The 23,980-nt window shown below is 41.8% G+C and overlaps 2 protein-coding genes across 2 annotated transcripts in view; one reads left to right on the top strand and one right to left on the bottom strand.

Annotated features, from left to right (window-relative positions):
- Positions 1–6,536, top strand: part of LOC118733404 — a 9,799-nt gene extending 3,263 nt beyond the window's left edge. Inside the window, exon 2 of the mRNA XM_036462779.1 lies at positions 6,519–6,536. Within this exon, the coding sequence (XP_036318672.1) occupies positions 6,519–6,536 (18 nt within the window). The remainder of the gene's footprint in view (positions 1–6,518) is intronic.
- Positions 6,537–9,835: 3,299 nt separating this feature from the next.
- On the bottom strand, positions 9,836–11,535 carry LOC118733396. Its single transcript, XM_036462767.1, has 2 exons — positions 11,400–11,535; positions 9,836–11,331 (listed from the first exon to the last, which is right to left on the bottom strand). The coding sequence occupies exons 1-2, from the start codon at positions 11,533–11,535 to the stop codon at positions 9,836–9,838; spliced, it is 1,632 nt and encodes a 543-aa protein (XP_036318660.1).
- Between the last annotated feature and the right edge of the window lie 12,445 nt (positions 11,536–23,980).

Here is a 23,980-nt window from a genome sequence, read left to right as displayed (position 1 = left end):
AGGCTTAAAAACTGTAGTTTGAATATATTTTGAAAAGGATTGCCACCTGTTTGAAAAGTCAAATTTGGATTAATTATACGCAAGCTATCTGAAGATTAAAATACGGTTGTCCAAAAGGAGTAGTTGTCTAGGTGGTCCCATGTTAGGCTGCGGTGGACCAGAAATGGTCCCATGTTATGCAGCGTTGGACCAGAGGTGGTCAGGTCCAATGACATCGCAATGTTAATGTAACCATATTTTCTCTATATATTTGGCCCATAAAAAAAAAAAATCATTTTCAGCATTCGATAATAATATATGTATAAAGATGTTTATATAGATCTATATGTCTGTTTAATGGAATAAAAATGGTATGAAAAGTTATACATATCTCTATGTATGAATGTACGTTATGTATTTAAGTGATTTTAAAATGTCAGGAATAATAATTTTAGCTTAATATCAAGCAAAAAGAAAATTATATATATATATAGAAAATTAAAAATGTACATACATACTTTTACGTTCGCCCAAGTATAAATTGTAAAGTACCTTGAAAATATTAAACTTATTTCAAATGCAGATAGCAAACTAAAACAACGGATCGTTAAATATGAAAAAAAGAGAAAGTCGGAATACCCAATAAAGATATTATAGCTAAATGGCCCCGTTATCAAATGGCGTAGTATTTAGATTAATACATTTAATGCATAAGCATTTCTCGATTTTTATATATGTAACCTATGTAACCTATTCTTTAGGTGTATGTCTATATATGTAGGTATAAACCCTAAGGTTTTCACGTGTGAATCGCAGGGACGCGAGTTCATTTTGAGGAGGGCGAGTTATATGTACATATGTATATTAGGGCGGGTCAATTTTTTTTTCGACATCGTTCCTAGCAGATTCGGATTCTACATAAAATTCTAAGAAAAAAAGCCCTTTAGACCATAGCTCTAGAATCAATTTCGAGCCTGCGCAATTTTAAAAGAAAATATTTTTAATTAATACTAAGTCCAGAATCAGATTAATATTTACTAAAGTGTTAGGAATGTTTTTTTTTTTTGTAATAAAGAGTTGTGCTCGGGAGTTTTGTGATACGAAAAATTAATTTCTGATATCTATTTTTTATCTAAAGAACCGCAAGATGGCGCTTCAAAGCAAATCTACTATATATTTGTGGAAGTATGTATGTATGTATGTACCAGGTTGCAGCCTGAACGGATGTACAGAATCGAATAAAATTTTGCCAAAGTATTGCCATGACTCCTGGACCTATAATAGGGTAAAAAAATTGAAACTCGCCAAGGGGGGAGGGGTACCTCCCATAGTGAAAATTTTTAATCAGCTCTAACTTCGGAATTATAGTCACATGAACTCGAAATTTGAAATGCACAGATACCTATGGTAGGTGCTTATGGAAAGATATATGTATATAAATGAGTTTGTAAAAAGGGGCGTGGCACATCTCATAGGTGTGGAATCTTTTATCAGCTATAACAGCAGGCAGTATTAGTGATCTCATTATATTGCATTTTGAAGATTTGTTATATTTGATCAAAGTGAAATTCAAATAAATTATAGATGATATGAAGTTCACCGGGTCATCTTCTAGTCTTTAATATATACTCAGTTAATATACGGATAAATATTTACTAAAGTGTTACGAACGATATTTTTTTAATACCATAAGAAAAAAATAACTATGATTTAAAGGAGTAACACACAATGGCTAGAGTCGTCGCATGTGTGTATTCTTTCATATACATATATATGGGCCGTTCTTACGGTTTATATATTTTTCATCTACTCGCTTATTCCTTACCGAAAATTTAGGAAAAATGCCAAAAAAAAAATTATAAAATTTATTGATGGATTGATAGAAATAGAGAGGGAGTTATGGCTATGATAATATAAACTAGAAAAAAGATACCTCGTGTTGAAAGCAAAAAGGATCTAAAACCAAACAAAAAAATATAAATACGTTGTTAATCATAAAAAAATTTATGATTCGAAAAATAATTTTGAAATATTGTAAATTTTTTTTTGGGTTTTTAAAGTTAAGGGTTTATTTACTTACAGTAACGAACAAAAGTATTGGCACAGTAAATTTTTCGCAATATAGGCAAAGTATTTTTTAGAAAAATTCCAAGTATGCAGTTTAATAATACATTTAATTTTAGTTTATCAAAGTGCAGGTTTGAATATAAAATTGCAAATTAGTATGCTGATTTATTGAATTTTCCTGAGTTTTTCACAAAGTTTACACATTTGATTTTTATGTGTTTTAGTGTAGTATGAATAATGTGACCAACTATTTCATAGCACAAAGAAGTACAGGTTAGGTTAAGTTGACGCGAGTCGATTATGAAATTTCGAATGCGGCTAATTTCGATCCCTGAGAGCTCAGTGTTTGTTGAAAAGTGCGAGGATCAGTTGAAATTTCAAGTCTCAACGCATGAATACCAATCGCGTAATGGCCTGTCAGAACCCCCATCACTAGCCCTTGAGAGGTAACATGTTTAAAAGTGCCCTATTAAAACATTTGCTGCAGCAGAGAAACATCTTTTCCTTTTTTATGTCACGAAAGGACCCGGTTCCCCTAAGTCCAATAGCAGATCGTGATGCGACAATTCTGTCTGCAATATCCGCAGGCGCCGTGTTCAACATATGTATGTTAAGCGCCAGTGTAGGTGTGGTGTACAAGTGTAGCCTTCTCTAGTAAGTTCAACCAGAGAAGGGCTCCCTGAAACAATATAAGCTTAAATCTGGTTTCCTAGAGCTAATGAATTAATTTGGGCGAGAGACCCCTACCTCAATATTAGGCTTCCACGACAGCTGCCGTTGATCGCCCACCTAGTTACCTGGTTCAGGTACCCTGAGCCAGAACAAAAATGGTGTCTAGAAATCGTCCCTTAACCAAAATTTCCACATCATCTACATAGGCGATCACCCGACAGCCCACTTTATCCAGTTTCTCTAGAAGGTCTTTTACAACCGCAATCCAGAGCAGGACAGAGAGAACACCACCTTGTGGAGTGCTCCAAATGACTCTGCATTGAGTGCAGGCGCGTCCCCACTCCGCCGCGACAGTTCTATTCGCGGTAGTGAGCTGTAGATAAGCCTTATTAGGTTGGTTTCGACCCCCTGATTATAAATATTTATATCGACTGTTGCCTCTGGTGGGACATTGTTCAAGGCCCCCTCGATATCGAAGAAGGCCCCTACTGCATAATCTTTATGCGTGAAAAGTTCCTATGACCACTTTACCAATGTATGCAGGGCGATATTCACCAACCTCTTCTTGCAATAAGCATACGGAGCTCTTGAAAGACAGTCACAAGCAATCGCGTTTCTTATGCAGAGGTCTATTAGTCTCTCTAGAGTTTTTAGAAAAAACAAAGAGGGACTGATTGACCTAAAATACTTAGGGGAAACATGTGCGCCTTTTCCGTCCTTCGGGCTGAACTCCAAGCCTTCGGGATGTACCCGGTCCTCACGCAGTTCGCAGGAATGGGATCCAACCAATCGCACGACACCTTCAGAGTCCTTCGCTGCTGTGCAGGTATGATGCCATCGGTCCGCGGCGACTTTAATGGCTTCAACGAAATTATCGCCCAGACCATGTGACGATCGTCCAGAAGATCGGAGAATTACAGGACCTGGGGGAAGATTCTGAAACCAGTTAGCGACAATTTTCGAATCACTATCGCACTTTTAGACGCAAAAACATTTATATCATGCGTCAAAAAGTGCGATAGCGATCCGAAAATTGTCGCTAACTGGTTACAAAATCTTCCTCCTGAAGTACAAAATATCGCAAATAAGTACATTTGACTGTACTTCGAAGTACAAAGTACAAGAGCGAAAAAAGAAGTACTGTACTTCCGAAAGAAGTACGGTTGGCCACATTAAGTATGAACTATGTTTTTATAAAAAATTATCGGAAATAAATTAAAACTTTTGCATATATGTAATGCGAAAATTTACTGCGCCAAAACTTTTGTTCGACACTGTACATATAAAAAAATACATACAGCAACTTCTCCCGTTACAATAGTAAAAAATATGTAATTTGCTTTGTAGTGCAATCTTGCGGTTCTTTCAATAAAAAATAGATATCAGAAATTAATTTTTCGTATCAATAAACTCCCAAGCACAGGTTTGTATTAAAAAAATATATCCGTAACACTTTATTAAATATTAATCTGCACATTTTATCAATTCGTCGGAATATGTTTTTATGTATGTTACCGCGTAACTGTGGACTACGTTATCCGTTTTCTATAATTCTTTTTGAAAGGAAAGGTGGTTCCTCAGAGGTAGTCTCCTACTAATTGAGTGTAGATCCTATAATTGGGCCACGAAGAAAATAATGGTACACTTAAATTTGTATATGAGAATTGAAGTCGGTTTTGTTTTTTTGTTTAAATTTTACTCCAGTGTTCACAGCTTCTATAAAAGATTCATAGGCCATATTTTTTTGTTAGTTCAATTGTGGAACATTTGTGTGAACTGCTTCGGCTAATACTTCGGCTTTTGTTCTCTTTTTATATCGAGGCTAAGTGCATTGTTCGATGGGGTGATATCATTGCCAAACATGATAGTACTTTGTTTGCCATCAATAAACACTAACTTGACGGAGTTACAGTATTCCACATTGATACGAGCCTCAAAAGCTTTGAATAATATTTGCGAGTATGGCTTTTAGTTTTTACCGCTCAGGTAGGTAGCAGGCCTATAGAAAATATTTCTTAATCAATAATTTTTCAAATACTTTTCGTTCGACACCTATATTATAATACATACATACTTTATCTTATTAACTTAATTGAATTAAATTTTCGAAATTGGTGGCAACTCGACTCAAAAATATTTTCAGTAGTAAGCCTTTTTAAACCTTTTTAATTTGATACCCATATTGCAATATTTAATTTATCTTATCAATTTCATTTAATTCAATTTTGAAACAGGTGGCAACCCCCCTCAAAAATATTTTCGCCTGTAAGCGTTCATGACCTCTTTCTTTTGACACCCATATTGCAATATCTAATTTATGTAATTAATTTACTTATATTGAAATTTTTAAACAGGTGGCAACTCTCTATTTTTTCTGTTTTTAACCATCCGGATATTATAAAAAATAAACCGAAAAAATAAAAATATTAAAATCGGTCAAGCTGTTTTCGAGTCTTAGCGAGGCTAACGGACAGCAATTCATTTTTATATATAAGATATCTTCTTTTAAAAATGCGCAGGCTCGAAATTAACTTTAGAGCTATGGTCTGGAGGAATTTTTTTCTTAGAATTTTATGAAGAATCCGAATATGCTAGGAACAATGTCGAAAAAAATCGATCCATACAAATTGACCCGCCCTAATGTATATGTATAATAGGCGCTCATCAGCGCGATCGGAAATTAATTAGCTAGTCAGTGAGTTAGTTAGAGTCATCGTTAGCTAGCGATCAGACGTCCGTGTTTAAGAATACTTTAAATGTTAACGCAGTTGTTCTTATAGTTAAATAAATGTTTTTTGTATAAAGCATAACTAAATTAGTGTTTTACTAATAATAAAGAAATTATGTATTAAACATAATTAAAACGGGGTTTGATTACAACGAGTAATCCTATCTCTTAAATAGCATGCGAAGGCACACTAACACACACTCACTTTTAGCTCACACTTGTTTATGGTGGCGCCCGCATGTCGCACAGTGTTGGGAAATGAAATTGTTCCTTCAGTACGAAATCTATACAAAAACTATACTTTTCGACTGTAAATTGCATCGACTTTTTAATTTGCTCATATATTTTCTTAGTACATGCATACATAGATTCCCTTCAAGATCAATGATTTGATGGTATTCATGGGAAAGTTTATGTAGGTACATTTTACACTTTGAACATAAATGTGTATGCACATATTTTAAGATACACTTCTTAACAAACTAATTTTTTTAAGTTATTATGCATGGATAAAGGAGACATCTTCTTTGAATTCGGTACTAAAGTTTGACATTTTATTTTTAGTATTTCAAGTGCTTATCAAAACTTTACGACGCTCACATATTGACAAGATTGGCCATTTATCTTAAAATTATTTAATTTTTTATTATTTGTATTTGCATAAAAATGCAGTTTATACTTTAATAAAACCCCAAGGATCAATTTTTACGCAACATTAAAAAAATCAACAAACTTTCGTAAAAATTTCGGGCTTTCAACTCGATTTCCTAGAAATACATGTTTTGAGAATGCCGTTTGTAGTCCGATCAATTTAAATGAAGTGCAAGTCTAAAATAGCTGCGACTTATCGTTGACTTTTAATATATATATATATTTTTTTTGATGAAGGTGTTGCTCATTTGCTTCGTTAAAAAAAATATCGCGTTTAGACAATATAACATTGACGGCAGATTCCAGCTGTTTTAAACTTGCACTTTATTATACTAAAATTGAAATAGAAAGCTCGAAATGTTTACGAAAGTTTGTCGATTTTTTTAATGTGGTTCAAAGATTTAAACATATTTTCATACAGTTTTTGTTAAGGAATTAACTATATCTTTATAAGAAAATAATTATAATTAAAAAACAATAAAATAAATAGTCAACTCTAGTCAATATATGAGTGTAGTGAAGTTATGATATTTAAGAACATAAAGAATTAACGATGACACTGTTTCTAACTATATGAAGCTGATTTCGACATTTTGTTTTAATAAGATTTAGTATCGAAAACATTCTTTCAAAACTTGCCTAGGAATGTGAGGTTGATAGCACACCTTTTGCTATGTTATAATGATTATTTCAAAACCTTTTTTCAAAACTTACAAAGGCGAAGACAAAAAGATAAAACGAATTCCCGCAGGGAATTTTCTGAGCTACGTATATGTGACCTGGTCTACGTGCGAAAACTAGTTTTCTGTGAAAAAGCTGTTAAAAGTAAGCAACTCGTTTCGTCAGTTTCTCATTATCTCGTTAATTGTTCTCCGCGCCGGACGTCCAGTAAGTGTTGTTGTTGGTCCAGTAAGTGTTGTTGTTAGTCGGAATATTATTATAGTTCATCGTATAAATATATTATATTTTGTCGTATTTTTACTCTTCTTTCTCTACATTTTTAGTACACTTCTAAGCAAGTTAGGATTTTCTGCTTTTCACCACGTGAAAAAGCATCTCATCTTCCATCCGAATCAACCAAGCTGGCATTTCAGGGTACTATTTTATATATATATATAAGGAAAAATTGAAAGTTAGGGGGGGGGGGGGGAAGGGATGCGGGCTCGAGCACCCCTCGCCCCTACCTGGCTACGCCCATGCTGCGTAGTAAACGAAATTGTATCAGAAAAGTACAAATGTACCAAAAATGCCAACACTGATGTAGAACAAAGCAGAACACAAATAATATTAAACTCATTGTTACAATGATGTTACCAATATAATCCTTTATTGAAGAAAGAAGAACTTTTACAGTTGAAATTTGCCTTTTATACCTTGGAAAAAATAAGTAAGATCTACAATGAAAGGAAATGTCAAATCATCAATACTCGAAAGTCGAGGCTCGAAGCAAATGAATTCAAGTGAATAGAAAACAAGGTTGCATTAATTCTAAAGTACTTAAGTTACTTAATCATATTGAACATCCTACCCGGTCGAGGCGTTCGTCTCGAAATCTTCGCTGTCCAAGAGGCGGCACAATTTTTGTACTGCCCGGGTGAGGCATCCACTACTAGTTTTTATCGACACATTTCGGATGGCCCCATCCCCTCCAGGGTGCACCGCTATCACTCGACCCAGCCGCCAGTGAGTTGGAGGTAAATTTTCATGCCTTACCAAGACGACGTCGTTGATCTTAATATCGGGCATGCGCTTCTGCCACTTATTTCGCCTCTGAAGAGTAGACAAATATTCGTCGCTCCAACAGTGCCAAAACTCTTGGTGGACCTGCTTCAACCATTTCCATTGCTTCAGTCGATTGGTAGGGGCTTGGCGGACATCAGGTTCGGGTACGGCTAAAAGCGGGGAGCCAACCAGAAAATCGCCAGGTGTAAGGGCGAGCTTGTCCTCCGTATCGTCATGAAGTGGGGTGATGGGACGCGAATTTAGACACGCCTCAACTCGTGCCGCCAAAGTCTGCATCTGGTTATGCCACATCGTTTGAGCACCAACACAGCGAACTAGATGGTGTTTGGCAGACTTGACGGCAGCCTCCCAGAGCCCGCCTTGATGCGGCGCGCTTGGAGTAATAAAATGCCGCTGCGTACCCATAGCTGCTAAAGATTTTTGATTGTTGTCCGTGTACCAGGCGGCAAGATCTTCTTGTAATAGTCGATTAGCCATTGCCATTGTCGTGCCATTGTCACTGTACAAATCGCGACATGGTCCTCGTCGACTAATGAAGCGGGTGAACGCATCAAGGAACGCCTGAGAAGAGAGGTCGTCCACCACTTCAAGATGAACAGCCTTTGTTGCCATGCAAATGAAAATGGCGAGGTAGGTTTTAACCATTGTGCGAGAGCGTTTCGTTCCCGTACGCAACATAAATGGACCACAATAGTCGACGCCGGAAGCAGCAAAAGGTCGTGCAGCGCTAACGCGCTGCCTAGGTCATCATGCGCTGGGGCCATCTGTTGTATCAACAACGCTCCGCGATGTCGACGACAGATCACACAGCGGTGGATGGCTCCCTTGACGGCCTGGCGGGCATTCAAAATCCAGAAGCGCTGTCTGAGAGTCTGAATCATCAGTTGCGCTCCCCCGTGAAGGGTTTGTTCGTGAACTTGTCGGACGAGTAGCGTGACCAGAGGACTGGATCGCGGCAAGAGGATTGGGAAACGCCGCTGGTATGATAAGTCAGCTCTTTGAATGCGTCCACCCACTCGCAACATGTGCTTGTCGTCAAGTAAGGGATTCAACGGCATAAGTCGACTGGAATGTGCGATGTGTCTTCCGCTCTTCAGCTGCTTGACCTCACTGCCAAAGGCATCCTCTTGGTCCATACGAATCAAAACGTCTAATGCATCGTCGAATTCTCTTGCACCTATAACCCGCTTACGCAGATGTTGACGTGAACTAAGCCATGGCAGGATAATGACCACTGTACCTAGAAGGCGTTGGATGGAACTGAAGCGCTCGGTGAGTAGTATGACCTTACCATTACGTTGTCGTGTTTCAATAGATCGCGCAGCACTGATAACTGCAGTGCATGAAATGGTGCGCTCTTCGGCACTTACTGTATTCGCTTCGTCCCCAAGGAGGAGAAGCGCTTGGTTTCTTACAGGGATGTCTTTCTCCAGCCAGCCTGGGCCCTGCCACCAAAGCGGATGCTCCAGCAGTTCGATCTGTGCCGACCGGATATGATGCCATCGATCGGAGGAAGTGAGCCCCTGAATCTGGCGTACTCGATTCGATACATATGGCTTAAGCGTTGTTGGGTGTTTCTTTATCCAACAAAGAGCAATCGACGAATCCGACCACAAATAATAGGGGGCGTTCATCAAACCCAAAGCGCTTCTTACAGCTTGGTGTGATTCTGCCAACAAGAGCGCTGCCGAGAGCTCGAGACGTGGTATGGTAGATCCCTTAAGTGGAGCCACCTTAGTGCGCGCTGTCAGCAATGCGAGTTGTACTCTTTCGCCTGCGCCTACAGTTCTTGTGTAAATCACAGCTTGCGAACTGGCATCGCAGAAGCCGTGTAAAGTCGTTTGCACACCGTGCGCCATGCCTAACCATCGATTTACACGAACTTTGTTGAGTACCTCCTCGATAGACCGATAGTTTATCCAATCGTCGCGAAGATCATCAGACAACGGTGCATCCCACGAAAGACCAGCGGACCACATTCGCTGTATAAACACCTTACCCTGGACCACCACCGGTGCCAAAAAAGCCCGTGGGATCAAAAAGCTGAGCAACTTCGCTGAGAACCCGTCGTTTAGTTGGTGTAGGACCTGCTTGCTTGAGAACCACCTGGAAGAAGAACTGGTCAGCGGCAGCATCCCACCGTAATCCAAGTACGGAAGCCGTAGGAGGGTTTATTTCTAAGCCAGCGCAGGAAGAAATGTTACCGGTCAAGTATTCCATTACCTCAGCATCATTGGAGTTCCATTTCCTCAATGTAAATTTCCCAGCGGAGAGAATTTCATCAACATTGTGAGCTAAGACCTTAGCGTCCTTTGCGTTCTCACAACTGGTCAAAAAATCGTCAACGGAAAATGACGTTAAAATGGTATCGCGCGCTTTCGCGGCTTGCCGGTGGTCCGATATTACGTTGTGATTGTCGCGTGCACATTGTTGGAGTGCACGTATGGTATTATACGGGCTGCACGCCATACCATACGTAACCGTTGTTAGTCGATATACCTTGAGTTCATCCGAGGGTGACTCGCGCCAAAGGATCCGTTGGAAGTCTCGGTGTTTGGGGGCAACGAGTACCTGCCGGAACATTTTCTCAATGTCGGCTGTTAGGGCCACCCTATAGCGTCGGAAACGTAAAATTATATTGATGAGCGGGTCTTGGATGGTCGGGCCCACTATTTGCACCTCATTTAGTGACACGCCAGTACTAGTTGGTGCCGATGCATTGAACACCACTCTAAATTTGGTGGTTACAGCGTGGTGGGGAATGTAGTAGCCGTTGGTGTGATCACCTACGTTATTTACGGGTTCCATATGGCCAAGACTTACGTACTCACGCATGAACTTAATGTAATTATCTTTAAGCTCAGAGTCACCAACGAGACGTCTTTCTAGGCGTTGAAATAGGCGAAGAGCGTGCGCATATGATTCGCCAAGTCTCGGTGCATCGCGGCGGAACGGCAGCTGCACCACGTAACGTCCATTACTAGTACGGGAGTGTGTGGCTGCAAATATTCGATCACATTCATCATCATCGTCTGATGCACACACGGGGACCTCCTGAAGCTTCCAAAAATTGTGAACTAATTCTTCCAGCAACAAATCATCCTCGACTAGCTTTTCGCTGAGCACGAGCGATGAGTTCTCCTTCGACAAAACTTCTGACGCTGGACCAAAAACTACCCAACCAAGGCGAGTGCGTTGAGCATAAGGTTCATCTGGTCTGCCACCGATGATGTGACCCTCCACGATTCTACCCCAGGCATCAGCTCCAATGAGGCAGTCTCTAGCCCCAGGTGTACCAAAATAAATATCGGCCATATCAAGGCCAGCCAGGTGTTGCCACTGGTTAACGTCTAAACGCACGGCAGGAGTGTCCGATGTGATTGACGGGATCACCAAAGCGTTGATTTTGGTTTCAAAGTTTGAATGCAATGACTTTATGGTTGCAATAACACTACCCGTAGTTCGAGTACTAATACTCGATCCAATCCCCTCTACATTCAATTCGCATTTGTGTATTTTTAATCTCTAAGCGAGCTAAGCGATCTTTAATAAAACTAACCTGCGAACCTGGATCGCACAAAATTCGAACCAATCGTTGAACTGCTGCATCCCCATAGATGTGTGCACGCGCTGTTGCCAACATAATCGTAGGTCTGGCTTGGGCAACGCAGGTTGTCATTGGCGAGGTTAGTCATAAGTTTGGAGCAGGCTGTACAGCTTGCGGGGTAGCCTCGATGACCTTTGAGCTGGACTGAGAGCCTGAAGCTGCTAATCCTGTTAGGCTCTCGCGATAAAGCAGCGTGTGATGCTGTCGACCGCAATTACGGCATCCACCAGAAGAACATTGTTTCGACGAATGTCCAGCCCTTAAGCAATTATAACAAAGCTTCGATCCCTTAACCGCCTCAAAACGTGCCCCGGGTGACATTGCTGCAAGCGTGGGACATCACGTGATACGATGAATGCCATGGCAATGGGCACACTTCCCATCAACCGTGGAAACCACGTTAGACTTTACTGTTCGCGGCAATCGCACCGACTCAATGGATGTCTCCTGGCATAGGCTATGTGCTCTTTTTTCTAGAAATTTCAGCAAATCCTCCAACAGCGGTATCTCATGTGAAGAACAACGCATAGACCAGTCACGTTTCGTGATAATAGGTAGCTTGGAGATAACGATGGGAACTGCCAATGCATCCCATTTATCGACAGGCACCTCCATAACCCGCAACGCGCGTAGCGACTCGTAAACCGTGTCCACAATGGCAAGCAAAGACTTGGCCGATCTTCTGTCGACAATTTTAAGTTAAGGAATCGCGTCACATGGATTTCTGCGAGTTGCTTTTTGTTATCATAACGGTCCTTTAACGCGCGCCAAACCTCCTCGTAGCCACCCGAATAAACACCACCTATGAGCGGGACCTCCTTTGAATTGACAGATTGCCGAAGCTTCCCTAATTTGAACGCTTCTGGATAGGAGGACTTGTGTACGAGAGTCTCAAATGCGTCCTTAAACGCAAGCCAATTACACATCCTCCCATCGAATACCGGAATCACCAGCGGGTCAATTTTCAGTTCGACCGAACGCCCATCCAACAGAGCGCTATGAGTGTTGAGCACGTGGTCGGTTGAGGCCGCAGCCGGAACCGATTTTGTGCTTGCTATAGGACGATTGAGGCGACAGCAAGCGTCGTCATATAACGCCTCAATTGCTTCCCATAAGGCGTTATGCGGTGCAACCTCATCCTTGGTAGCCTGGCCTACAAGATGATCGTGATTAAGAGTGAATCGCTGAAAGTGTGTTTCCAATGATTTAAGCTCGTGCTTCAGTTGAAATACGTCGTGGGTTTCGCAGCTGGCTTCACACACCCGCGCATGTATGCGCTTGATTGCAGTGACGGCCGCTGAGCGCCAGTTTAATTCCGCCATGTTCACCAAAATGAAACAAAAACAATATATACATATATTGTCCTCACAGGAGGCACCAAGAAATGATACAATGATGTTACCAATATAATCCTTTATTGAAGAAAGAAGAACTTTTACAGTTGAAATTTGTCTTTTATACCTTGGAAAAAATAAGTAAGATGTACAATGAAAGGAAATGTCAAATCATCAAGACTCGAAAGTCGAGGCTCGAAGCAAATGAATTCAAGTGAATAGAAAACAAGGTTGCATTAATTCCAAAGTACTTAAACGACTTAATCATATTGAACACTCATTGAAATTATTTTCAGCGTCTCACTCGACCAAATGAGTAAAATCCAGCTGGGTAGACTATACTCGATAGAGACAAAAATTGCCGCCACAAATAAGAGTTAGTGTGTTCTTGTTTTGGTGGAAATTACTTTTAGTCATTTTTGAATTAGTGTAAGTGCTCATTTGCACTAATTTTTATGGATCATGAATAAGTACACTAATCTTATTAGTACTCAAAGCCGGTCTCTGATAGGGATGTAAAAATTTTAATCAAGGAGTTGCCGCTTTCCTCTTTTTGCGTGGGTTTTTATAATAAAAAAAAGTTTCAAAACAATAAAAAAACTCATTGCTGTTCCGGCATCTGTAAAACTTCATATGGGAAGATGTATAAGAAGCCAACTTGCTATAAATTCATGATTCAATAATTCAAGGTTTGCTCACTAGTGACTTTAGAGTTTTGCTTAACTCCCTTACAAAAGCTTTGCAAGCACACACGAACCCACACACAGTGCCTTGCTTAGTCGATGTTCAGACACGAATACTATTGTTGCGGCAACACGAAGCTTGAAGGGAAAGGAGCGACGAGGAAAGGGGACGGGTACCGTGTTGCTCGTACTCGGGCAACACGCTTTGTGCTCTCGTTCGTCTGAACAATTGAAGTTGGCGGTTCACAGCTGGCAACAACAATTACGTACAAAAGAGTTGCTGTGTGTGTGAATGCAAAGGGCAGCACTAAAAGAGAAATCGCCGATAATAAGCAACTCGAGTTTTCGTGTCTGAACACAGACTAATACCATTTTCCCAGGGCATCCTAAATTACTTTACGATCGCGAATTACCCCATTCCCACGAGAACATTCTTAATTCGTCCTGAAATATCCTAGCCATAAATGCGATTGCTTTATAAAAAAGAAGACCATTTTTAAATATGTGTGTTTCTGCTCTCTAGAAAATAATTTATGCAATCTCACATAAGCGGTTTTGCATTATCTTGATGCATTTTGTTGATACGCAGTTTTGTACTTTAATGGTGCATTTACATGCTGCCATGAAGCCATATGAACTGCTGATACACTAAAAGAGAGGGACTACATGTTCCAATGAGGAATTAAATGATATCGAGTGGGATGTACATAATAAATATTTTCATATGAAAAATTATGGGGAGATACTGTAAACATACTGTTGTGATACTGCTATGAGGAGGGTTTTGTCGAAGGCTGAGATGAGCTCAGCCGATCCAGAGTCCAGCGAAGGTCCCACTAACCCCCACCAAATAAAACACACTATTTCCGTGTATTTACCCCGAACACACACACACACAGCGATATGACTAGAGTGCCAGAAACCTTATGTCCAAAGAGAGGGAGAGAGTAGGAGGTAACGTTCGTTGTTGTCGGACGGTCGGGCCGGAGTGGATGACGATGAGAGCGCTAGCAGCACGGATGACTCTCAGGAGCGGCGGAGCAACGGTGAGGGCGCTAGCAGTGCGGCGGGTGACTCTTGGCAACAGCGAAGCAACGGTGAGAGCGCTAGCAGCACAGTGGGTGAGTCCCAACAACTGTTGAGCAACGGTGACCAGCGGCGAGCGGCCCGACGGGTGATCTTCGGCAGCGGATGACTTCTAATAGCAACGGATGGTTCGTACTGTTACTCGGCAATCGATGGAGCGACCTAGCGAGACTCCGTCAGGTACCGCCGCTCCCATAATTGCACACTACGTGAGGTGCGGCGGTAACCGCGGCTCGGCCAGCCGGAGACGATTTAGTGCGTCCGAAGACACACCACTAGACGCCAACCGGCTGGTCAAGCGATGTTTGGGTTAACTAGTCAGAGACGATTTGGTGCGTCCGAATACACACCGCTAGGCGCAACCGACTAGTCAAGCCCAACTCAACCCATTTAGAGAATTTATCGACCAGGACGAGGAGGCACGTGTTTCCTTGTTTGGAGCGTGTAAGTGGTCCGACAAAGTCGGCCGTGACGACTTCCCATGTTCGCGAGCACTGAATGGTGGCCATTAATCCTGCTGGTCGTCTTTGTTCCACCTTGTACTCGGCGCAGGACAGGCACCTTCGTACATGTTTGAGTACGTCACGTTACATCCCAGGCCAGTAGTAGTTCTGCTGTGCTCGTTTGAGAGTTTTCTTGACGCCTAGGTGTCCGGCTGCTGCGGCGTCATGCACCTCTTGCAGGATATCTGGTCTGCGACTGGTGGGGATGCAGAGCTTCCATCGCGGCGCACGGGAGAGCTTGTTGCGCGGCGCGATGTGGCGGAACAATCTATTGTCGATGATTTGGTAGTCCGGGTTGCGGCTAGGCTGTTGCTGTACTGTCCTCAGTTTTCTCTCGTACCACTCGCTGGTGCTGGTTTCCACGGTGTAGAGTGTGTCTGCTCCATCATCGGTTGTTGTCAGGGTACACCGTGAGAGTGCGTCTGCTACTACGTTCAGCGCTCCCTTTCGATATTCGATGTCAAAATTATACTGTTGGAGTTCGAGCGCCCACCTCGTCAGTCATCCGGATGGGTTCTGCAGCGAGTGTAGCCACTTCAATGAGTGGTGGTCGGTAATTACTGTGAAGTGGTATCCTTCCAGGTACGGTCTCACCTTGCGGATTCCCCATAGCACGGCGAGCCACTCCTGCTCGGTGGCTGAATGACGCTTCTCCAGGTCGTTCAGGCTTCGGCTGGCGTACGCTACGACTCTCTCGTGGTCGGAGTGACGTTGAAACAGGACCACTCCGAGCCCTTCTCCGGTGGCGTCGGTTTGGAGGAAGAAGGGGCGGTTGAAGTCGGGGCAGCAGAGTACTGGCGCGGTCGTCAGCTTCTGTTTTAATGCAAGGAGCGCGTTTGCTTGTGGTGCGTCCCATGCCAAAGTCTGGCCTTTTTTCAGCAGTTGGTTGGGTGGTGCTGCAACTGTGGAGAAATCGGCGACGAAACGACGGTACCATGATGCGAGACCGAGGAATCGACGAAGCTCTCGGATATTTTGAGGCGCTGGATTCTCTCGTACGGCGGATATTTTTGCAGGATCAGTGTGTATTCCCTCTGAGCTTACTTCTGTTGCACAAAGCTACATTTATGGAAGTTCACCTGCATCCTCTTCCTTTGGAGTCGTTCGAGCACCTCGCGTAGATTGTTCATGTGTTCCTCGAAGATGTCTCCTAGGATGATTATGTCGTCTAGATACGCGAATAATTTCGGCTGTAGTTTGGGGCCGAGGATCGCGTCGAGAGCGCCCTGGAATGTCGCTGGCGCGGAGTGTAACCAGAATGGCATGACTCTCCACTGAAACAGCCCTCTCTCTGGGACGGTGAAGGCGGTGTACGGCCGTGATCCTTTGGCTAGGGGTATCCGCAAGTAGCCATTCTTAAAATCAATCGTGGATATGTACTTCGCCTCTCTGAGCTGGTCCAGTATTGCTCCGATCCGGGGCAGCGCATATGCATCTTGTTCGCTCCAGCTTCCTTGCCTCACCAGGACAATCGGTGAGCTGTACGCGCTCTTTGATGGTTCGATCCGCTTAGCCGCCAGTAACTCATCGACTTCAGCATTGATCACCTGTTGCATGGCCGGATTGCGGGGGTAGTAACGCTGTTTCAGCGGCCGGTTGTGCTTAAGGGTGATCACATGCTCAGCGGCAGTGCTAGGTCCGTTAATTCTGCTGAAGGTCTGCTGGTGGTGTGCCAGGAATTCGGCCAGCTGCTTATTCTGTTCTCCGTTCAGATGTTCTCTCTCGGTTAATGTGTACAGCTGGGCGGGTGCACCCGTCGTTCGTGGGGTAGGTGCAGGCAGTAGTTGTCCATCCAGGGTGAGGATGGCCCCTCTGTCCCTAAGGAAATGCATCCCCAGGATCATGCGTTCGGCGAGATTTGGGAGTGCCGAAGCCAGGGTGGTTGTTGCTCGCTCACTGTACATTATCCTTACTAGGTAAGTGTACAAGCTGGAGACGTAGGTTGTACATTTCTGTGACTAGGTCGATGCTGGATTTTCCTCTCTTCCAGGTGTTGACGTATGGACTTGTCGATATAGGTGAGCGTTGCGCCGGTGACCAATAGTGCCCGTACGCTCATACCTTCTACGCTCACATTGATGTAGTAGCGACCATCTACTTTGCCTCCTTGTTGGGTGTTAGTGTCCACAGGGAAAGCGGCGATCGGAACTGTTCCGGTGCTGCGTATTTTGCAGGGCGGCTTAACGGTGGCAGTGTTGCACGGACAATCCCGGGAGAGGACGTTATCTCGACCGCACCTAGAGCAGAACAGTCTTTTCGTCCTTCGGCATCGGAAGCGGAAGTGCCCGCGCCCTTTACAACGCCAGCAGGATTCCTCTCTGCTGTACCTTTCTTCTAGGGGAGTTAGGCTGTGTGCTGCTTGTGTGCTGTTTCTGGCCTCTTCGCCTTTCAGAAGCTCAAATTCGGCGGTGAGATCCATAAGCTCCTCGATTGTTTTAAACTCCCCTCGCTTGACGAAGAGACGATACTCCAGGTGGTCCTCTCCACACATAGTCGGGAGTTGGCGTATAAGCGTTTGTGGTGCCAAGATATAATCCTTGGCCTTCTCTCGGTTTTGTTGGCGTCGCTGCTGGATGGCATCTTCAAGCTGACTCATGTGTCGCCGTGGGAGGAAGAACCGTTCTATTTCTGCACGGAATTCTGCCCACGAATTTATCTTTGGTTTTCGCACGCGGAACCATTGTAGGGCCTTCCCGCGTAGCACTTAAGGTAGGATTGGGAGGAGGTTGTCCAGTGGGATGCGGTAGCATTCGGCTAGCTCTTCTATCCCCTCCAAGAAGTCGTGTAGCGCGTCGCCTCCCAAAAAATGTACGTCCCATCGGCGTACGGTATTCATTAACTCGGCGTCGCTGATCTCGCCACGCTTTGTTGCAAGCTTCATCTCCAGTGGCGGTGGACTATAGTTGTCGATCTGGACGGTGGAAATGGTGCTGGGTTGCAGCTTTACTGGTCTCTCCTCTTCTGCTTTAATCTCTTCTTCCAAATCTCTTAATAAATCCTCTGTTGACTTGTCGGCGACTGTATACCTACCTCTCCTAAATTCGGTGCCGCTTTCACTCCTCTGTTAACTTCTCCTTCTTTAGCAGATATATACAGCTGAGGGAGTCGACGTTCAGCGTATTGGTGTTACTCTCGCTGGCGCGTGTGGCATCTGTTGGTTGTGGTGGGTTCGGCGAGCACGCTTCCGCAGTGTTGGTGCTTGTTAAGTTTTTTGCACATGCGCCTGCGGAGCTGTGTCCCTGCTCGGGCGCCATTTATGAGGTGGGTTTTGTCGAAGGCTGAGGTGAGTTCAGCCGATCCAGAGTCCAGCGAAGGTCCCACTTACCCCCCACCAAATAAAACACACTATTTCCGTGTATTTACCTCGAACACACACACACACACATACAGCGCTATGACTAGAGTGCCAGCAACCTTATGTCCAAAGAGAGGGTGAGAGAGCGAGAGAGTGAAAGGTAACGTTCGTTGTTGTCGGACGGTCGGGTCGGAGTGGATGACGATGAGAGCGCTAGCAGCACGGATGACTTTCAGGAGCGGCGGAGCAACGGTGAGGGCGCTAGCAGTGCGGTGGGTGACTCTTGGCAGTAGCGAAGCAACGGTGAGAGCGCTAGCAGCACGGTGGGTGAGTCTCAACAACTGTTGAGCAACGGTGACCAGCGGCGAGTAATTCTCCGCAACGGTTGATAGCGCTAGCAGCACGGCGGGTGAGCCTCAACAACTGTTGAGCAACGGTGACCGGCAGCGAGTAATTCTCCGCAACGGTTGAGAGCGCTAGCAGCACGGCGGGTGAGTCTCAACAACTGTTGAGCAACGGTGACCAGCGGCGAGCGGCCCAACGGGTGAGCTTCCGCAGCGGATGACTTCTAATAGCAACAGATGGTTCGTACTGTTACTCGGCAACCGATGGAGCGACCTAGCAAGACTCCGTCAGGTACCGCCGTTCCCATAATTGCACACTATGTGAGTAGGGGCTGGAACGGGGGCGGCGGTAACCGCGGCTCGGCCAGCCGGAGACGATTTAGTGCGTCCGAAAACACACCACTAGGCGCCAACCGATTGGTCGAGCCGTGCTTGGATTAACCAGCCGGAGACGATTTAGTGCGTCCGAAGACACACAACTAGGCGCCAACCAACTAGTCAAGCCCAACGCTTACCTAGCGAGACTGACTTGACTGCGCACTTGTTCAGCTTTTTATACTCGTTGCTGCGTATTTGGTTTGAGAATTCGTCGTGTGCGCTGTCCCGATGGTAGCTGGCGATCGAAGTGGTTGGTATGCTGCTAGCAGTGTTTTGCCTGATGCTGTATGAGTGTGCCGAAGAGTGCATATGTACATTGTTGTGTATGTACGGCGGTGTATATATGTGCAGTGGAGGATGTATGCTTCGTTTGTACGTTGTCGGTATGTATCGGAGTGTAGGAATATGCGTTGTTATTTGTGTACAGTGGTGTATGTATAGTGGGATATGTATGTACGGTGGGGTACGTATGTACTCTATCGTGCTGTGTACTATTGTTTCTTAGTGAATTGCTACGTTACACTGCTAAGCATACGAAATTATATCAAGTTGGATTTTTATACATCTTCCCATAAAAGTTTAACAGATGCACAGATACCAAGGAGGTTTTTTCCCCATTTTGATGCCTTTTTGATATAAAAACCCACCGAAAAGGAGGAAACCGGCAACTCCGCCCTTCACATACATGTCAAAAGTATGAATTTTAAAATTAAAAACAATAATCAAGCAAATTCAAAACAAAGAAATTTTTTGTACTAGAAATTTTTTAATAGAAGCAACTCACGTATAGTGGACAATAAAAATACAAAGCACTATGATAACAAACTTAAAAACAAGACATTACCGAACATTTTAATGAACCTTATATCACATTTAAGTAAAAACAAGCCTATATTTTCCAATCTGGAAAAGAAATGAAAATGTGTATTTTTTGTTGTTTACACAAATACTTGCCAAATATACATATAAGCAAAATTATAGAAGGCATCAAGGTTCATAGAATAGAAGGTTATGACATGGTGCTGTCAAAAATTTGTTTTCCTCCAATGACGTAGTGAAGTGAGTTCTGATTGGCTGAAATATTTTACGAAGAAGGAGAGTACACAAAACGCAGAAAATAAAGTTGCCGTATAGCATATTTTAGGAATCCTAGTCAAATGGGCATTTTTGATGTAAAATCGTGGCAAAGCTTATTATAACAACATAAAATGTTATAACTTCACGTGAAACTGGATTAACATAACAATATTCGTACAATAGTGACAAATTAAATGTAAATCGAATGCAAATTGAAATTTGCTGGTGATTTTATTCTTGAAAGTGAGCAGAACACACTCTCGTATTTTTAAATAAAATGCGTTCATAACATTGCCAAAATTTCGATACCCATATTGTAATTCTTCTTTAGACATACGGTAAAACCTAAATTACCTTTTTCAGTGTAATTTTTGCAATCAAAAACAGCGCACTTAAATTTTTGCATATACTTCTATATAGGCAGTAAGAGCTAGTACCGTCCGAAAATACTAAAGTACAGATATATCAATAAACACGTACGAAAGAAAAGGAACGCATACGTTTATAAATAAACATGTACACAACACATATACAAAAACGGCACTCGAGTACACTGTTGCGCTTCCGCTTACCGTATGATGGAACTCCTTTAAAACGGTGGGTTACAGCTCCGGTTCCAACTGGGGCTCCGCTATGCACATGTATGGGTAGCACACATGGAGTTACAACACTCCGAGTTTCCACAGTAAAGAAATGGTTTAAATTTATAATAAAAATAGTGTACACACGCGAGTACTACTTTCGATTTCAAAAATAAAAATACTTGTTTTAATTTTTACAAACGTTAATTATTTAAAACTTTATTAAATTTTATTGAACTTATTGACCGGTCAGGTTGAAAGGCGAGTATCGAGTGAAAATGGCTTCTTGGAAGCCGAGCTACGATACACCTTCTAGAACGAATGTGGATCGTAAGCTCGGCAGTGTTGACAACACACGCGATGTAATTTTATTGTTTTGGGCAACATAAGTGTTGCCATGTAAGTTGTTACCACATCGCGTGTAGTGCCATTACACCAATCGCCTATGGGAAAAGAAGTTTTACAAGGTGATCAGACTTGTAAAATCTTCTTTCCACATAGTATGTCAAATTGCTTTGGAGGAACGAAAATGTTATATTAATTTTCTTTCCCCCCTTTTATTCGTTCGTCCCTAGCAATTTGGAAATGCATACTCCATAACGTGCTAACTAAATATACATTATATAAAATTACTTAATGGTAATTAGTATTAGGCTTAACCAATTTAAATTGAAAAAAAAAATTAAATTAGTCTTATATTGAATTTTTTTTTTTTGTTTTCAGAAATATTTAACTATACATTTTAATGTTTAATTTGAAAGTATTTTATAGTACAATATTTGTTCATTAAAAATTTTGTAGTCTTAAGTAACATTTTCTTTTGTAGTTTAAAGTATTGTAATTTAGTTATTACAATTTTGTTTCTTATAAATAAACGAAAGCATTTTTCTCTAGTATTTATAATATTGCGTTTATATAAATGAAGGGATTGTGTTCTTTTGGTGAATAATTTCTATTTAGTGAATATTTCATTTTACACATTTTTTTTTTTTGTTTGTTTGCTTGACTTGAGAAATTCATATACATGTTGTTGTTATATGTTGAAATAATAATTGGTTGAGATGAAAGTTTCAACTAACTTTTTGAACTCTATTTTTGTGGATTGTTTTTACTTTATCTTTTTCTTTATCGAAAATAGTAATATTAACACCATCTACTTTAGTTACAACGTGAGGACCCTGATATATATTTTCATGTTTAATTCGGGGTTCTTTTTGTACTAGAGAGATCGTTTTCTTTAATATCTACTGGACGAGCGTGTCTATCATACAAATTCTTGTTACGGATTTTATGTTTGATAATTAATTCTTTGGCTATTGCATCCGGTACTTAACCTCTTTTGCATAATTCTCAACATTATAAATGGGATCAATTTTTTCCTTTTTCAATTCTTGCGGTAAAGTCGGTGTTTTTCCGAAAACTAGTTCGAATGGTGTAAATTTATTGTCAAAAACAGAATTTGGAGTAGTATTATGCAAAAAGGTGAAATACTTAAGATAAATGTCCCAGTCTGAAATAGTCTCATTTAGGTATGCACGTAAGTATTCATTGAAAACGCGATGATTTCGCTCAATGGTGCCCACTGTTTCGTGATGGTGTGCTGTCGAAAGTTATGATCAATCTTTAAGAGTTTTGTTAGTTCAGAAAATATTTCGTTTTTATATTCCGTTCCTAAATCTGATCTGATTGAATTCATTATGCCGTATACTAGTATGTGACTTTCAATAATAGCAGAGGCGATCGTTTTGGCGCTTTTTTCTGGAACAGCAACGGTTACCAGATACTTTGTCAGATCACAAATCATAGTAACAGCGAACTTGTTACCACTTGTTGATTCTGGCAAAGGCCCTATTGTATCAATTATCAATATTTCAAAAGGTTTGATAGGTGTTGGCGTTAAAACGAGGGTTTCTTTTGTTTTTGGTTTTGGCTTATTTAGTAAGCATTTCTCGCAATTCTTGACAAATTTTGATATGTCGCGGGTCATATTTTTCCAAAAATATTTTGTTCGGATTTTTGCATATAATCTTTTGAGTCCACAATGTCCTCCACTTATTGGGTCGTTATGGTATATTGTCATAAGTTGGTGTTTCTTTTCGTCGTCGGTCACAGTTTCGACTGGATAAGTTCTTTAAAATTTTATTTCCGCGATCTTTTAAGTTCGTAATTGTAAAATATTTGAAAAATAAGTAATTTTTTGGGCATTCTTACGTCTTAATATTACAACTGTTGGCTTCGAATTCAAGCCGCGAAAGTAACTCATCGAAATTCGTTTTTTCGTTAACAATCGCAAAATTAAGTAACTCGAGCTTTTTGTGTTTTAAATGTGCACACACTTGAAAATTTGATATTTTATTATTTTTATCAGATATTATATCTGTTTTCACCCGGGGTATTTTATTTGAGAAATCATATGAAAATTTGTCATAAACCTGTAATTTAATATTGTCATTGCATTCACTATCGTACTTTAATTGTGTTCTATTCATCATTGATCTTGTTTTTACCGCTAGTACTTGTTTAGTGGAGTCTTTTAGGTCGTCCATTGTAATCCGTGACAATGTGTCCGCTCCTACATTCGATTTTCCTTTTATATATTTTGACGCGAAACATATCGGCAAATCATTTCCGTCATTGTTTTGGCTTAATATAGCACCGCACCCAGCTTTCGAGGCATCGACAGTAATAATAAATTGTTTTGTGAAGTCTGGGCATTGTAGCAATTTTGGGGAAATTAACGCTGATTTTAACGATTCAAAAGCATTGTCGCACGCACTGACCCAAGTAAACTCAACTTTTTTCCTGCCTAATTTATTTAAAGGCGCTGCCAGAGACGCAAAATTTGGTATAAACCGCCTGTAATAATTAGCAAACGCGACGAAACGTCGAACCGCATCTTTATCAGTCGGTTTTGTATATTTTTTAACAGCGTTTATTTTGGTGTCGTCTGGCAACAGACCTTTGGCTGAACATTTATGGCCTAGGAATGTAACTTCCGGCCGTAGGCGGAATACCGGAAAAAGCGATTGTCATCATACGCGAAAATGAATTTGGTGCTACATTTAACCCAAACGGTAATACTTTCCATCTGAATGCTCCTCGGTCCGTACTGAAGGAGGTAACGTCACGTGAATCAATATGTAAAGGGATTTGATGAAACCCTGAAAAAAGGTTTAAGGTTGAGAAATATTTCGCCCGTCCGAGATTATCTAAAATGTCGTCAACTCGAGCGAGAGGGAACTTATCGGCAAT

The sequence above is a fragment of the Rhagoletis pomonella genome, unplaced genomic scaffold (genome assembly GCF_013731165.1).
Source record: "Rhagoletis pomonella isolate Grant_MI unplaced genomic scaffold, Rhpom_1.0 Rhpom_scaffold_00001, whole genome shotgun sequence".
Lineage (NCBI taxonomy): Eukaryota > Metazoa > Arthropoda > Insecta > Diptera > Tephritidae > Rhagoletis > Rhagoletis pomonella.
This window is presented reverse-complemented; position numbering and strand designations above follow the sequence as displayed.